The sequence below is a fragment of the Henckelia pumila genome, chromosome 3 (genome assembly GCF_033568475.1).
Source record: "Henckelia pumila isolate YLH828 chromosome 3, ASM3356847v2, whole genome shotgun sequence".
Taxonomy (NCBI): domain Eukaryota; kingdom Viridiplantae; phylum Streptophyta; class Magnoliopsida; order Lamiales; family Gesneriaceae; genus Henckelia; species Henckelia pumila.
Genome location: NC_133122.1, coordinates 58,052,805 through 58,068,552, shown reverse-complemented (window position 1 = coordinate 58,068,552; position 15,748 = coordinate 58,052,805). Strand labels below are relative to the sequence as shown.

General features: G+C 34.5%; 3 protein-coding genes and 1 pseudogene across 3 annotated transcripts; 2 read left to right on the top strand and 2 right to left on the bottom strand.

The window, feature by feature from the left end:
• Positions 1-227: 227 nt before the first annotated feature.
• LOC140891799 (large ribosomal subunit protein eL14z) lies at positions 228-2,056 on the bottom strand. The gene is made up of 5 exons (XM_073300448.1): positions 2,001-2,056; positions 1,773-1,874; positions 914-1,043; positions 715-827; positions 228-501 (listed from the first exon to the last, which is right to left on the bottom strand). Exons 1-5 carry the CDS (start codon positions 2,001-2,003, stop codon positions 445-447), a joined length of 405 nt encoding a protein of 134 aa, XP_073156549.1. The 5' UTR covers positions 2,004-2,056; the 3' UTR covers positions 228-444.
• Positions 2,057-2,820: 764 nt separating this feature from the next.
• Positions 2,821-4,279, top strand: LOC140892830 (uncharacterized; annotated as a pseudogene).
• A 1,078-nt stretch (positions 4,280-5,357) lies between these two features.
• LOC140887924 (long-chain-alcohol oxidase FAO2-like) lies at positions 5,358-8,749 on the top strand. Its single transcript, XM_073295526.1, has 3 exons — positions 5,358-5,622; positions 6,264-6,536; positions 6,875-8,749. Exons 1-3 carry the CDS (start codon positions 5,431-5,433, stop codon positions 8,609-8,611), a joined length of 2,202 nt encoding a protein of 733 aa, XP_073151627.1. The 5' UTR covers positions 5,358-5,430; the 3' UTR covers positions 8,612-8,749.
• A 209-nt stretch (positions 8,750-8,958) lies between these two features.
• LOC140887681 (succinate--CoA ligase [ADP-forming] subunit beta, mitochondrial) lies at positions 8,959-14,337 on the bottom strand. The gene is made up of 13 exons (XM_073295103.1): positions 14,254-14,337; positions 13,984-14,134; positions 13,315-13,425; positions 13,040-13,151; positions 12,521-12,585; positions 11,485-11,562; positions 10,995-11,069; positions 10,736-10,888; positions 10,461-10,595; positions 10,185-10,349; positions 9,828-9,950; positions 9,411-9,482; positions 8,959-9,326 (listed from the first exon to the last, which is right to left on the bottom strand). The coding sequence occupies exons 2-13, from the start codon at positions 14,083-14,085 to the stop codon at positions 9,249-9,251; spliced, it is 1,269 nt and encodes a 422-aa protein (XP_073151204.1). The 5' UTR covers positions 14,086-14,134; positions 14,254-14,337; the 3' UTR covers positions 8,959-9,248.
• Between the last annotated feature and the right edge of the window lie 1,411 nt (positions 14,338-15,748).

Sequence of the window (15,748 nt, the reverse complement as noted above, 5' to 3'; positions counted from 1 at the left end):
TTGTTCAGCTGAAAAACACACGTTACATGTTCTGAAATAATTTTTTTCATACGTTAAAGTTTTAAAATATTACTGCTCGAAGCATTTCTATGAGATATGGCTGAACTTACGCTTTGAACCAACATTCCAAGACCAATGCCATTTGTGCCCATAGTAACCATGGTCTAATTACCTCAACAGTCAACATAGATTCTAAGCTTCTTAAGTTTAATGCAAAAGAGAGAACATACAATAAAGACTTCAAACATAGCATACTTGCAGAAAATACAAGTCCACTCAACTGCAAAAAGTAACTAGTTTACAGATAGATTGAATTTCAAATGATGATATGATCAAAACAGAACTTCTTTGTTTGGTAAGATAATAGGAAATGTGAATCCGGATTAATAAACTGATACATCTTTCAAAATCCTACAGAAAAATCTTAACACTCAAAACTATCATTCAGGCTGCAACCTCTTTCTTGAGCTTGGCAAGCTCCTGCCTAACAACACCAGCCCTCTGCAGTCGGAAACAAACAAGTGTCATAAAAAGTCCAACTCATAAACCATAAAAATATACATAAAAACCAACTAATTGAGGCTGAAAAGTCGGCGAAATTTTTAGTGAGGGGTTAAGAGAAGCAACTTCAAGATAGAAATCGGCATGAGGATTTTATCAACCATCATATGCTGCACAAATAAAAAGAACATTATACAGGACCACATCACAAACCTTGATTTTTGCAAGCATTAACTTGAACCTATCAAAATCATTAAGGGCAGCTCTTCTCTTCTGGACAATCAATTTTCTCCCCCATGAACTGCTCTCCCACTTGTTTTTGACATCTGCAAAGTGAATCCAACCGACGGCCGAAAATCAACTACTCTATCAATGAGATCTATGAGTAAAGTTTATTAATTTATTTACCCACCTGCAGCCTCCATAGCCGCTACAAGGGTCTTCTTCTTTGGCCCTCTTTTGATGTCAATCTTTATGTCGGTCAGTGAAAGCCTCTTAAAGTTCATTTGGCATCGGACCATGTCAGGTGCGTCAACAAGGGCCTGGCATTTGGAATCGATTTTGTATACAAATAAGCATCACAATTTCATGCAGCTAAATTCAGGCATAAGAAGATTTGGTTGAAAAAGGACAATTATGATTGATGCATGATGTCAACCTATCCATAATGATTAAACAATATCTCAAAACGATCAGAAATTACAAGTAAAAATTGGTATTTATCCAGACTTTCAATAGATTAATAACAGATTAAAAAAAAATTCGCGGATCCTTGATCATTCAACCAAAACACACTTTATGTGCCATCCTAAAAACAATAGTGCTATGTGTACAAAACTAGCAGTTGTGATTTGTGAATTGTTAAGATATCAGCCATTCAAAAATTGTTAAAGTTTTAAAACCCAATATTCAATGCAAGAAGATGACACAAATCACCAGATTCAATAAACTTAAAGTATTTTCTACAGTAAGCATTGTGCATGTAAAGAAGTTACAGTCTTACAGACGAGAATAATCGCAACCAACACAAATAGGCCCAGCTAATAAGAACAAAAAGTACAAGCCATAAGTAAAGCAAACATCTTAATTTAAACCCCTGATGGTACTTTGGTACACGCAAGGAAAATCTTCTACAACGCCAATAAAGCAAAAATGAATTTTTCCAACGCTCTTCCACCAACTAACAAGTAATCACATACATGGAAAAAAAACGAACAATCTCAATGGGCAAGAAATTAACAGACTCAGAAAGCAACAAAAACTGAACATACCCGGTTTTGGTCGATGACATCAACAATGACGACCAATCTTCCATAGTCCTTGCCGTAATTGACAAGCGCCACCCTTCCGATCTCCACGTACCTCTTGAACGGCTACAAACGACAAAAATCTAGCATCAAATGATCCCGAAACCACGAAATCGCACAAATTCGTAAAATTATCAATAGATTGAGAGCAAAAAACGAGTGGACACATGTAAATGCTAGTGTGAAGCTCACCATTCTCTGCTGCGATTGAGCTGCTGCCGAAGGAGATGAAAAGTTCTCGCTTGATTCCGAGAACGAAGTTTATAGTGCTAGGGTTTTTTATGTGGGCTTGATCTGGCCCAAAGGCTCAAATTAATGAATTTTTATTGGGCTATAAGCACTTATGTTGTCCATTTCTTTTTAAATGGGCTCCCATGGGAAAACAATTCATCAAACGGAAATAAATAAATGACTGTTTAAAAAAATGATTTTTCAACACTTTTTTTTATTAAAATAAAATTATAAATTATCTCAAAAGATGGTAGGATAAATAATTAGTTGCATAAGTGTCCCCTAAAACATAAATTGGAAACAAAATTTTTAAAAATTCGCTCGAAAATGTTTTAGAAACTAACAAAACGGGTAGATAATTTATTTCATCCGACGTAACAAAAGTCATCAAATTGGGGTGAACAATGAACACCACCAAACATGTGAGGTTTACATTATATATTAACAATATATAACACATTTTATCTCGGTGTAACATATAACTTAACCACCACAATGGTAGAATAAATGTTGTGGGGATTCCCGAGCGTAAAAGTAAAAGTATGATTTTTATATTTCACAAATTGATGACACATGTTTCATCTTATATTCGAACATCCCCCTAAATTTAGCCTTACTTATTTAATATTTCCTGGAATACATTGATCCAACCTAAATTTTCGATGGTCGTCAGGCTACTTTTTGTTTTGTATTTTTCCATTTTACAGGCATTGATTAATTAGGATCCACTAAAGCTTTTGCTCTTTCATAACTTGCTTTTGGATATTCTTGATTACTCTCTTTTCCTACCTTCTTTCCATGTAAAAATTATTGCATTCATGCAACCCTCTCTCTTTTGAACTTCAAGAATCCATTATATTCTTCAATATCATTCACTGATCGGATTTAAGTTGGCGGATGTATATAAGCATTAATGATTTTCCAAATTTTCAAGTACATATTACAATGCCTTGATCCTAGCTTTCATGTTTCTTGATCTATAATCGATGTCAACTAAAATGAAAGGTCTCTTGAAAGGTCTCAGATACATTTCCCAGATATTCGGTGAGTACGCGGTGATAACGTGTTCTTTGTTCGTGCTAGAAAGTATATATCTGGATCCATTTCAAATTTGGAAGGATTCCAAGATTATTTTTTATGTATTTATTTAATCATTTTTTTTGGTATGCAGAAGAGGAGAAAGAACAAGAAATGCAGATAGGGTTACCCACAGATGTGAAACATGTAGCTCATGTAGGATGTGATGGACCATCCACTAATGATCCACCAAGCTGGGTATTATGTTACATAATTTTTATTTTTTTTTTATGAGAATAATTATATATGGTAACTAGATGTGTACAAAAAAGGGTCTAAAAATTGTTAATTTTTTTGTGCAGATGAAAGAGTTTAAGTCAGAATCAGGATTCCAATCAGCACCTTTAGGGCCTCCGGAAGATCTTGTGGAGGACTCAGAAATCAAATGGGTTTCTGAAGGTTAATTGATTGTTGTATAGTTTAAAATATTTCGTATACTATATGTTCACGTAATGTTTAATGTGTAGACTCAAGAAGAGGCAAAAGGGAAACAAATTCTGAATCAAGGGATCTGCCTGGCTTGCCAAAATCATCCAGGAACCATTCCTCAACAGAAAACACAACTGATTCTCCTAGGAAGAAAGATTCAACGACCAAATCGAGACAATCTAGGAGAAATTCACAATCCAAGGATCAACTTGACAACAAAAGCACTAGCAGCAACAACACGGGGACCAAGTCGTCGAATCGGCCTCCAAAAGAATCGACAAGTTCGGGCCCACAGAACCATCACGAAGAAATCGCGTAGAAAGAAGTCTAAGGAGACGGTCCCTGATTCTGGTGGATCGTCGCGATCAAGATCCAAAGCTGCTACTTGTAACGGTGGCGGGTGTACTAATCCATACATGGATCCCGTGGGTGACACTGGATCCACTTTACGTAACTCGAGCTCGAGAACCAGTCCTATTCAATGTTTAAATGAAGAAGGGGGTGGGTATAGATTAAATTAAATTAAATGTCTAAAAAGTGTATATGTTATATATTTTGAGGTTTCGTTTTTGTTACAAGTAAATTTTGGCCTAGCTAGGTAGTTCATTTTAGCTCCATTAGAATTCTAGTAACTATTTGATGTGAAGGGGTTTATAAAGTTATTTTTGTTGTATTGTATTAAAACTTTTTGTATTTACCCAAAAATATGTATGATTTATTGACAATTTTAGACTTGATAAGCGTGTATATATTCAAGTGTTTGGTTCTCTTCTGTTAGTTGTTACTTGTTAAAGGAATAGCCGCCGGCAAATTAAATAAAATGCTTTTTGTGTTGCCACCCGAATTGGATAATTAAAATAACTCTAACCAAACTTAAAAAATTTGTTCAAAATTATATATACACAAAAATGAATTAAACCATTTCTAGAACTTCCATTTTGTACAAATTTATTGATAAATTTTTGTTTCAATAATTCAGAAATTAATGCAATTATCGTATCGGATAGGGAAAGTAAAACTTAGTAATTGGACTAAAATAGTTAACTAGAGAGAGAATTAGACATTAGGACTTTCTTTTTGGTAGACTCTAGCAATTTTATCCATATGACTAGTCGCGCCTGCACACGCGATGCGTGTGTAATTAAAATATGAATATTATTTATTGTATAAATATATTATATGTTTGTTTCAAATCATTTTAAATTTGAAAATAAAATGAGTTGCATGTGATTAAAATACGAATATTATTTATTATATATATGTATTAATTTTTGTTTCAAATCAATTTAAATTTAAAATAAAATGAAAGCACAATAATGGAGATCATAATGGATAAATGAAGTTTAAAATAGAGATATAGATTTAAATTTGAAAATAACAAATATTAAAAATATATTTTCATCGTTCTTTTTATTTAAATGATTAATTTTATCATATTTTTTTATTTTTAAATCGATGGTTTATAATCAATCTGACATCAATCACCAAAATTCAAGTTTATAACGAAATTTGTGATTTAAAGATCAATTATAACAAGTAAATATCGAGTTTGAAACAAAGCAATAATTTTCTTAACAAAAGAGCATCATATACATTCATACCAACCTTTCCATTTTTCGGGAAAAAGTATTCAAAAGAGGACCATAAGAATGGCAGTAGGAATTGGTAAATGACAGATCTTGGAATTTTGCATCACGAGAGTGACAGGTAACATACATTAAAATAATATTACTTTCTTTCAAATAAACACACATATATATTATATATATGTTAATATGCATGTGTGTGTGTTATAAAATATAAATTATAAAATACTGCTCTATATAAAACTGAAGAAGAAGAAGAAGAAGACAGAAGAGATAGTAATAATAAACAACCATAAGGCATGAAGATTGATGTTTCCAAGCCTCATCCCTTGTTGAAGGGAGGAAGCACAAGGGAGGAAGAGTACAGCCATGGCTTCTCCCCATCTCAGATCCAATCACTCTCTGCCATCTGTCAAACACTCATTCCCCCTCTCCCCAAAGTTGATGATGATGACGTCACCAACTTTTGCCATTCTTCAGGCCCTCACGAGGTCAAATTCATGGAGTTTCCTTTCCTTTTTTTGGTCTTCTCTTGCTTTCCTCCTTGATCTTTCATCCCTTTTCTTGGTCTGGTTTTTGCCATGTTGTTTGTGTGTGTGTGTGATTTGATGAGCCTTAATTGATATGTTTGCTTTAGGATTGTATAAATGATGTTCCCGAGTTCTTGTCGGATCAATCATTATGATGAAACAAAAGATGTAATCTTGCTTGTGGGACTGTCTTAATTGGACTACGATGGATCTCTAAAGATTAAAAACCAGCTCTTTGGTATTCAATGAACCACAAGATTTAGTTGTTTTCAGATATTTTATTTTAGGAGTCACGTGAAAAGGAGTTGATTCGTGTTCTATCTGTCGATCGAATGACTTGAAACGATCGACGTATAATTTTCAAGTCGAGCTATACATTGAACAACGTGAAAAATACTACTAGCAAACACTGGTTGAATTGGTCAAGATAAGAAATCTTCTCTCCATTCTTGGAACCATCGTTTTGTCTTTTGAATGTGTGGCAAATTAGCAAACGTAGAACATATTGCAGATGATTGTTTATTGCCTTGCATTCGTTTCAGTCATTTTTGGCGAATTTTTGTTTTATATTCATTGATTTAGTTTCATCTGAGTAATAATAGATAGCAGAGTTGCTGGTGAAAAGAGGGATTCCTAAAGCTGTGTTCATCGTGGGCTTGGTTTTGAAGTTTCTGTCAAGTAGATTGGGAACATTTTTGCTCTGTGGGCGTATTTGTATCGACTGGAAATGGCCATTTGTGCACAACTTCTCTGAATTATCTTTGGAGAAGAGAGAAATTGTGCTTCAGAGATGGTCCAAAGAGACTTTTCTGATACCTTTGAAAATATCCTTCCTGCTGCTAAAAATCGTCTGCCTCTTCGTCTTCTTCTCTAGGGTAATACTTCTAAACTAGTTCCTACTTTTATCTTGATTCCATTGCTGCTCATGTTCTTGGTTTTTTATAAATTATTTCTCCCAGAAAAACTCGGAAAATGGACTCAAATAATATTTATATTTATTATTTTAAATGTGCATATGAGAAAGTGATACCAACACCTAGCTATGAATTGTGTAAAGAAGAAGAAACAAACAAATTTTTAAAGGAATTTTAATTGGGTGTTAATTTGTGTTTTCTGCAACATTAGTTGGAAGGATGTCTTATCCATCATTGGTACATTTTGAACTTCTTCATTGAATTTAATTCCTTCTTGCATAAAAATAAATACATTGCAGACCGATGAAAGCTTGAAAAATCCAGCATGGGAAGCAATTGGATATGAAGTAGAAGCAATTGAAACTTTGAGTGAAAACAAGAAGGAAAGGCCACTTGAAAAGGGCATAATTGAAATGATCAATGAAGATGAATCTTCACTAAAAGACGCCCTAATCCAAAAAGGAATAGACGTTGTTGAGGATAACGATGATTCATTCAAGATCAAATGTGATGTGGTGATTGTTGGTTCCGGCTGTGGAGGAGGGGTTGCAGCGTCGGTTCTCGCAAACTCGGGTCAGAAAGTAATCATTCTTGAGAAAGGTCACTACTTTGTTCCACAAGATTACTCGGGTCTTGAAGGGCCGTCATTGGCCGAATTATATGAATCGGGTGGGATGCTAACAACTAAAGACGGGAAAGTTATGGTCATGGCAGGATCAACAGTCGGAGGAGGTTCGAGTATAAACTGGTCTGCCTGTATAAGAACTCCTGATCATGTTCTCAAAGAATGGTCCACAAAGAACAAGGTTCCTCTCTTCAGTACACTTGAATATCAATCTGCTATGGACTTTGTATGTGAGAAGATTGGTGTCACACAGAATTGTGCAGAAGAAGGGTTTCAAAACCAAGTAATTAGAAAAGGGTGCGAAAATCTTGGACTAAAAGTTGATCCAGTACCAAGAAATTCTTCGGAGAATCATTACTGTGGTTCTTGTGGTTATGGCTGCAGAAAAGGGGATAAAAAGGGTACCGATTCAACTTGGCTTGTTGATGCAGTCAGAAAAGGTGCGGTTATCCTATCTGGATGTAAGGCAGAGACTTTCGTGTTGACAAGTGACGATAGTGGAACTGTTAAAAAACGATGCCTTGGAGTGATCGCAAGCTCTGAGAGTAAGAATATCAGAAAGAAGCTTCACATTGAGGCAAGAGTGACGATTTCAGCCGGTGGTTCTCTCTTGACTCCACCTTTGTTAATATCAAGTGGTCTGGAGAACAAGAACATTGGAAAGAATCTTCATCTTCACCCTGTTTCATTTGTTTGGGGATATTTTCCCGATTCTTTGGCTGAATTGAAGGGTAAAAGCTTCGAGGGAGGAATCATCACTTCAGTACATAAAGTGGTAACTAAAGAATCAAGCACTCAAGCTATAGTTGAAGCTGCAGCACTTGGACCGGCATCATTTGCCTCGCTAATCCCTTGGGTTTCAAGGCAATACATGGCGGAAAGGATGACAAAATATGGTAGAACAGCCATTCTATTTGCATTAGCCAGAGATCAAGGTTCGGGGGAGGTGAAAAAACAAGGAATAATAGATTACAGGATGAGTGAACTTGACAAGGAGAATCTTAAGATAGGATTGAGGCAGGCATTAAGAATTCTTACTGGTGCAGGAGCAGTTGAAGTAGGCACTTTTAGAAGTGATGGGCAGAGAATCATGTGCAAAGGGACCAATAGTGAGGATTTGGAAGAATTTCTTGACATGGTTACTGCAGTTGGAGGGCCACGTTCTCGTTCAGAATGCTGGACAATCTATTGCTCTGCTCACCAAATGGGCAGCTGTCGAATGGGTGCAAATGAGGAAGAAGGTGCAGTTGACGAAAATGGGGAATGTTGGGAAGCCAGGGGACTTTTCGTGTGTGATGGAAGTGTGCTCCCTACTGCAGTTGGTGTTAATCCAATGATAACTATTCAATCAACTGCATACTGTATCTCGACTAGACTAGCAGAGTCCTTGACAAAAGGGAAAGCCTATTAAATGCAAAAAACATAATCCACGACGAGAACTTTGCTTGAAGTTTAATCTTATTCTAAAATTTTCTGACCAAATTCAAGTTAGATCTTTCACCTAACATTACGGTAATGAGAGGATCGGTTGACACTAGACATCAGAACGCATGTGTTAGGTCCTTCGGGCGTAACTTATTGCTTGTTATTTGTTGGCCCTATTCACCTCTTTATACTGAGGTTGGCTTCATTCCTGCAACGGTAGTATGCGGTATATAATTCGAAACATTTTTAATTCACATTTTAAGATGATTATTTGATAGCATTCCAGGGAAATAAAAAATAAAAAACAAACCAACTAACCAAAAGAGAGCAGGAAATTCACTCATTGACAGTTTATTATCAAAATTAAAAAGGGGGAAAAGTTGTCAAAAGTTTTTCCCACACCAAATGCTGCCAGTACATCCAAATACCAGGACTCCTAAACATGAAATCAAGAACAGTAAAATCCATCTCCATTCATCAATGGAGCGTATATCCTACTTGAAAGCCTAATCAGTGCATCTCACAAGACGATGATTAAATGTATATATAAGGATTTTAACTCCAAAATGCTATGGGAAAAGGAGCGACCTCTCATGATTCAGGCAAATTTACAAAAAATGTCTTCAAGTAGCTGAGGCCTTGACTGCTTTCTCAGCTGCATCATCCAGATCTTCAGCAGTAATCAAAGCCATTCCACTTTCCTACAAACACGAATATTCGGAAGAAAAAGCAAAGTTTTGTCAGATCATTTACATGGAACACTTGAGATGAGTTTTGAAATTCACCTTCAGAATTCTTTTTCCCTGGTCAACATTGGTGCCTTCGAGACGTACAACTACTGGTACTTTCAGTTGAACCTTGAATAGAAGCATAAGAATTCATAAAAATTGTGATGATCTAATCAATGACGGAAAAGTTAAATAGCAGCCGGACAAAAAACTTTTATGGGGATGTGTGTATCAAGAAAAGTTAATCGCGACTTTTTCAACTTTCACATTTGGAGGTGTAATTGCTACAAACACAGGCTCTTTCTTAAACAGCATACAAAAAAAGGTGAAAACGTACGTTAATACGTCAAATATTTGTCAAAGAGAGGCCCAAGTGGAAAGCAAAGCAAAGAGGCAAGTAACATAATTTTAGATCCAGGGTTGTACAAATAAGTAATATCTCCAACGGAAACCCCAATCAACACAAGTGTTTACCTGTTTAGCAGCATTGACAATTCCACTGGCTATCACATCACATTTCATTATTCCTCCAAAAATGTTGACAAGAATAGCTTTCACTTTCTCATCTGAAGTCAAAATTTTAAAAGCCTCCACGACCTGTCAAAGATAATCAACTCAAGTGGTCAACTTTATCGTCGCGTAAGAATTAAAACACTAAGGGATGGCAGCCATGAAAATTGTACAATTTGTCGAAATTCTGAAACTACAGTCTCATAATTAAATGACTGAAAACCAATCATCACAATCGAAGATATATATGTCTAATTTGCCACCAATTCAAAACCAAAAGAAATCCACCATAAATTGAACAATAAATATATCCGCTCTCACCTGGCCTTCAGAGGCATTTCCACCAACATCAAGAAAATTGGCAGGAGTTCCTCCATGTAGCTTAATAATATCCATGGTAGCCATGGCCAATCCAGCACCATTCACCATGCAACCTATTTCCCCATCCAAACCAATGTAATTTAAGTCGGCCTTTGCTGCAGAAACCTGATAAAACAGAGCAATATGAAATGAATAAGACAATGTATGAATATCCATTTGCTTCATTGTACTAAATGTAATAAGCCCGCAAGTTAGAGAAAAGATGTTGGGTAACACCTCTCGAGGATCCTCTTGGGTGGGATCCCGCAGAGAAAATATTTCTTTCTGACGGAAAGCAGCATTATCATCAAAGTTGAGTTTAGCATCAGCTGCTACCAACTGGTTATCAGCAGTCTCAGCAATGGGATTGATCTGCTTAAAAATTGATGACTCAAAGGTAGATATAAAAGGAAGTTCATACAAGGTGACAGCATTATAAATCTAGAGGCATGTAAACCATATTATAACACTAAAATAGAACAATTGACAAAAGAGGAATTTAACTCAATCACCTCCAACAGAGTGCAGTCGGATTTACAGAAAAGTTCATATATCTTCTTCACTTGTTCAATTGAAGCAGTCCTATCAGCCACCTTGGGAGACAACCCATCAACTACCTTGGCGGCATCTTCATCAGTGATCCCTGTGAAAACATCAATAGGTACCTGGTTCAGGGAAGAACAAAAAAGTTCAATATTAATGTGTGAAATCAGATCCAGAAAGCAACTCTCCACGACAAAGCCAGATATCATAATAAATTAAGGTATTAACCTTTATTATCAATTCTGGATGTTTCTCAGCAAGATCTTCAATACTGGTACCTCCTTTTTTACAGGCAATAATAAGCTGCAAAAAATCGATTTCAGTGTACAGCTCAGCACATTAATGCACCAACTATGGATTCACTTGAGTCCACATCCTCTATTTGCAACAAACATCATCAAAGTTGCATGGAAAGGGAATCGATGCATACAGCAGACTACTAATAATATACAAATATACATAAATTGTTCCAATAAAATTACAATCATTATCCAGCAATGTAAGATAAGTTTTCTGCTTTCTGAGCTAAAAATTCTACGTGGTTCTGAAATTGACAAGAAACTCCAGCGTCAATACAACTCCAAAATCCTCCAAAATCTATAAAAGATTGAATGGTTGACTGGCACCATGAATGCAAGTAATTAAACAGTAAAGGATCACACTGGAATTATTAAAAAGAAAAGCAAGATCTATCAGACTATCACACGCAGGAACTTACAGGACCAGCAGATTTACGATCAAGAGTAATGGCAAAGTACATCTCATTGACAAGCGACAACTTCTCGCACAAATAAACCTGCAAACAAGAAAAGTTTTGATTTACTTATCATCCACTAACTCATAATCTTATAAAACGTTCACTCAGTGGACAAGAAACTGCCACTAACACTAATACTGCAAGCTTAAGTAGAAGAAGAAAAACAGAGCATAAAACAATTTCTTCAGAAATACAACACACCCACAAAGTTAAAAATACATAGTTTCCAATGTTTTATAATACAGGCAAATACAATATCACACTTATAAAAGTGTGCAGCCAAGTTTCAAGTAAGCAGCAAACGGAAGATAAAAATAAATACTGAAAAGCCAAAATCATGCCATATATGATCTCCCACTGATAAATAAACCTTATTAGTGGAAAGTATGCAGCCAAGTTTCAAGTAAGCAGCAAACGGAAGATAAAAATAAATACTGAAACGCCAAAATCATGCCATATATGATCTCCCACTGATAAATAAACCTTATTCCTACTAATTATTGCTAACGAATATTTGACAAAAGGAGCCTTTGTAATACTACATACAGGTGCACATTACCATTAAACTGATTCAAACATCAGCTAGATCAGAGGAAAGATCACATCAAAACTAAAATAAGTTCAAGATTTACTCAGCTGACTAGTTTTGTCCAGTAAATGTTTTGAAAAAATAATAAAATATATTTTCAAACTCTGAAAAAATAATGAGACAATGGTTAATAGAGATAAGAAATGAGATGGTCTCTAGAGAAAATTTGATTGTTAAAACAAAAAACCTCCATTGAAATTTGAAATTGAGTTCTGACAACAAGAAATAAATTTACAACTGATGTTAACAGAAAGAAGCGCTGAACTACGATGATAACAATGATATGCTTGAAATATGAAGATGCAAATTGTAGGCTTGTAGCCTCTGATAATCTTCCAGCATGTGATGCTAACATGTACCATTACATGTTTCTTAATAAGAAGTTATGAAGAAATTTTAAAGACGAACCTTGCTGACAATCTTTCCTTGGGAACCTGTTTGTTTAGTTACAAGTATCTGTCCAAGCATTTTCCCTGTAAAAACATGGATTGGAAATGGGATGTCACTACAGCGAGCCACACGAGTAAATCTTTTGAGACAGTTTTGCAGTTGCTGCATTCAAACAAATTTATTGGTTGCAGATGAAAAATGTGTTCTGTGACCGAAACTCAAGGACTATCTCACATGCACGAGTTACATAAAAGAAAACTTAAAAAATTTTGGGGAAAAAAAAAACCCTTAATAGACGAACCTACAACAACTTCATCCCTGATACAGTTTCTTGAAGAATTTGTAAAAAAAGTGGTGGAATGCAGCATCCACAACTTATGCAAGATACGTTACTTTCATACCTCAAATAACTTAACATTTCCCCCAAACATATCTCAAGATGCAAGAAGTTAAACAATGCGTAAGTAGCTGCCAATGCATAACTTAACATTCTGAAATTAACATCCATTAATAACTCAAAACATATTGTCCTCATACCAGCTATTTCTTCAACCTGTTCAGTCTTCACAATATGTACTCCTCCTTGGAGACCACTTTTAAATGTTCCCAGCCCTCTGCCACCAGCAAGGATCTGGGACTTCACCACCACCTATATCACAAAAAAACAGGTATTTGCCTCTTCTAATCACATATTATCCGAAAACCTGATTGAAGCAATTAGAAGCCATCATTTTTTATATGTTAACCCACTTTCAAACAATAAATAACACGTTTGCGTAAGAAGAACAAGGATAAGGATTTGGTATGCGCACCTCACTTTGGTTGGAGAACATGTCGCGTATTGCCTTCTTGACCTCATCAGCTGAGCCAACTGCCACACCTTTCGGAACATTAATCCCATGTTTGCCCATCAATTCAGCTCCCTGATATCATTTACACAATAGGTAAACTAACTAATGGAATGCACAGTACCACAAATGCTCAGAAAATAAATGATTAACCTGAATATAGAAAAAATACGGCTCTTATATTCATAAAATCAGTAACGCATCATGCATCCATAAAACCCTACATATTGTACAAGTCACGAGGCGTCTCACCTTTCACCAGGTTTAATATGGCAAATGCTCCATCAATTTTTTTTTTAAACAAAAAAAATCAAGCTATTGTACTTGTCATTATAAAAATGCAATTTGGACCTCCAAAACATATTCAATCGGCCGCACCCCACTCTATTAAATCCAAGTGTTCGCATTTGTGCAAGTCACAAAGAGAAGAGTAAAAGCAATCTCAGAAACGGAACCACGACGACATATTCGGAAACCAGTCTAGGAAATGGAATAGCTAAACAAAATTATTTCAGACAAAAAATTTACTACGCACCATTCCAACAAGACAAACCTCGAAGCAGATCAAGCTTAAAACGAGAAACGAATTCATAATCTCCCAACAGGCGCGGGCGGGATATTGAGGAAGTGTACCTGATATTCGTGAATATTGAGACGGCGGAGCTGCTGCTGCTGCCATTTTCCGGCGACGGACAGAGAGCGACTAGCGAGCTTCCCCAGCAATCCTCTCACCATTTCCTCTTCTCTTCACGACTTTATGTAAGATCTTTTAGCAGAGATGGAACTGGAACACGGATAATCAATAAGATGATAAACGGAAAAGGTAATGCAATCAAAAACCCTAAGCAGCGACGGCGCCGGAGGCAAAAGATACTGACTGCGCCGGAGGCAGAAAGAATGTACCTTGTAGTATTATTTTTCCACTTTGACCATTCAGCTTTCAAGTTTTTTTTTTTTTTAAATAAGCTTTCAAGTTTATTGGATCAATATATGACTGCAATTTTGAATTTTCTAGTTGGGGAAATTGTAATTTTTCAATTTTAATTATATAATACGTCAGTTATTTGATACTTCTAATTATTATTAAATTTTGGATTTTTTATGTTTCTAATGAAATTACTTATTTTAGAGGTTGCAAACACTATCTTAATTTATAATTTTCTAAAATTTTAATATTTTTACTGATTCTAATATTTTAATTTAAATCATATATTTTTTAGAAAATGGAGTAAATTTGATCGTAAACCATGAATTAAGTAACATTTTGGGGAAATGAAAGTCTTTTTTTTTATGCTAAGTGAGACATTGTTTAAAACTTGGGACAAAATAGTATCCATTGTGTAGGGAGGACCATAGTAGTTGTTTATTTGAAAAAAAAAAAAAGATAAAGGACATTCTAAAAAAATAAAATTTAAAAGAAAAAGATGCATGCCAAAATAAAGTAACATAGACTAGAGGTTATTTTTATTTATTGGTAAATATATAGAGTTATTTGTACCAACCACTCCTGTGAAATATTAAAAATGCACATTTTTCCCCTGTGAAATTTTAATATGCATCAACCCTAATATTTTAAAAAATTAGCACACTCGTGCCTTCAGATGAGTCATTGTTGCGCACGCGCCCTTTATGCGACTGGGCAAAGATTTTGATATTTTTTTGCACCAAATACCCATGTGAAATATTAAAAATGCATATTTGACCCCTATAAAAATAATTTTTAAATCTATTCAACTCATAATACACAATTTTTAATAAAATACAATTATAAATATTTAGAAAACATTTTTTGTTTTATTATTTTTTATTTTTTATTTTAAATTTATTATCATTAATTAATTATTTTCTAAAAAATATTATTATTTTATCCTGTTATCATTATTTTATTAAATTCACTTCATATTTCCAATTTTTTCATTAAACATGCATTCATAAACAAGTATTTAAATAATTTCAAGTACCAAAATATTGAACTAAACTGATAAGTTCAAACATATTGTTTTTTCGATTTAGGACTATATATTATTGAACCAAAATTTAAATTTTTCGAGAATATGAATTGCACAATTTTTAATAAATAATAAAAAAATAACATGCTAATATAATTCTAAAGCGAAAAGGTAATATTCATGAACTTATCATTTGGTTCAATATTTTGGTATTTTTAGATATTTAAATCTTTATTTATGAATCATGTTTAATGAAGAAGTTGAAAACACGAAGTGATTTGATAAAATAATGATAACGAAATAAAGTAATAATTTTATTTAAAAATAAATTAATTTAAAATTTAAAATTTAAAATAAAAATAAATAAAATTAAAAATGTTTGGTACTTATCATTCACTTATCATTTTGATTTAATATTTTGGTATTTTAGATATTTAAATCTCGTTTAT

Coding starts and splice junctions, on each gene's coding strand:
- LOC140887681 (XM_073295103.1), bottom strand. CDS start 14,085: ATGGTGAGAGGATTGCTGGGGAAGCTCGCTAGTCGCTCTCTGTCCGTC. Junction 11,070..11,484: donor ATCGTAAATCTGCTGGTCCT/GTAAGTTCCTGC, acceptor GATTTTTTGCAG/CTTATTATTGCCTGTAAAAA. Junction 9,327..9,410: donor AGGGAAAAAGAATTCTGAAG/GTGAATTTCAAA, acceptor TCGTGTTTGTAG/GAAAGTGGAATGGCTTTGAT.
- LOC140887924 (XM_073295526.1), top strand. CDS start 5,431: ATGAAGATTGATGTTTCCAAGCCTCATCCCTTGTTGAAGGGAGGAAGC. Junction 5,623..6,263: donor ATTCTTCAGGCCCTCACGAG/GTCAAATTCATG, acceptor GAGTAATAATAG/ATAGCAGAGTTGCTGGTGAA. Junction 6,537..6,874: donor TCTTCGTCTTCTTCTCTAGG/GTAATACTTCTA, acceptor AATACATTGCAG/ACCGATGAAAGCTTGAAAAA.
- LOC140891799 (XM_073300448.1), bottom strand. Junction 828..913: donor AGCGGCTATGGAGGCTGCAG/GTGGGTAAATAA, acceptor TTCACTTTGCAG/ATGTCAAAAACAAGTGGGAG. Junction 502..714: donor TAATGCTTGCAAAAATCAAG/GTTTGTGATGTG, acceptor TTCCGACTGCAG/AGGGCTGGTGTTGTTAGGCA.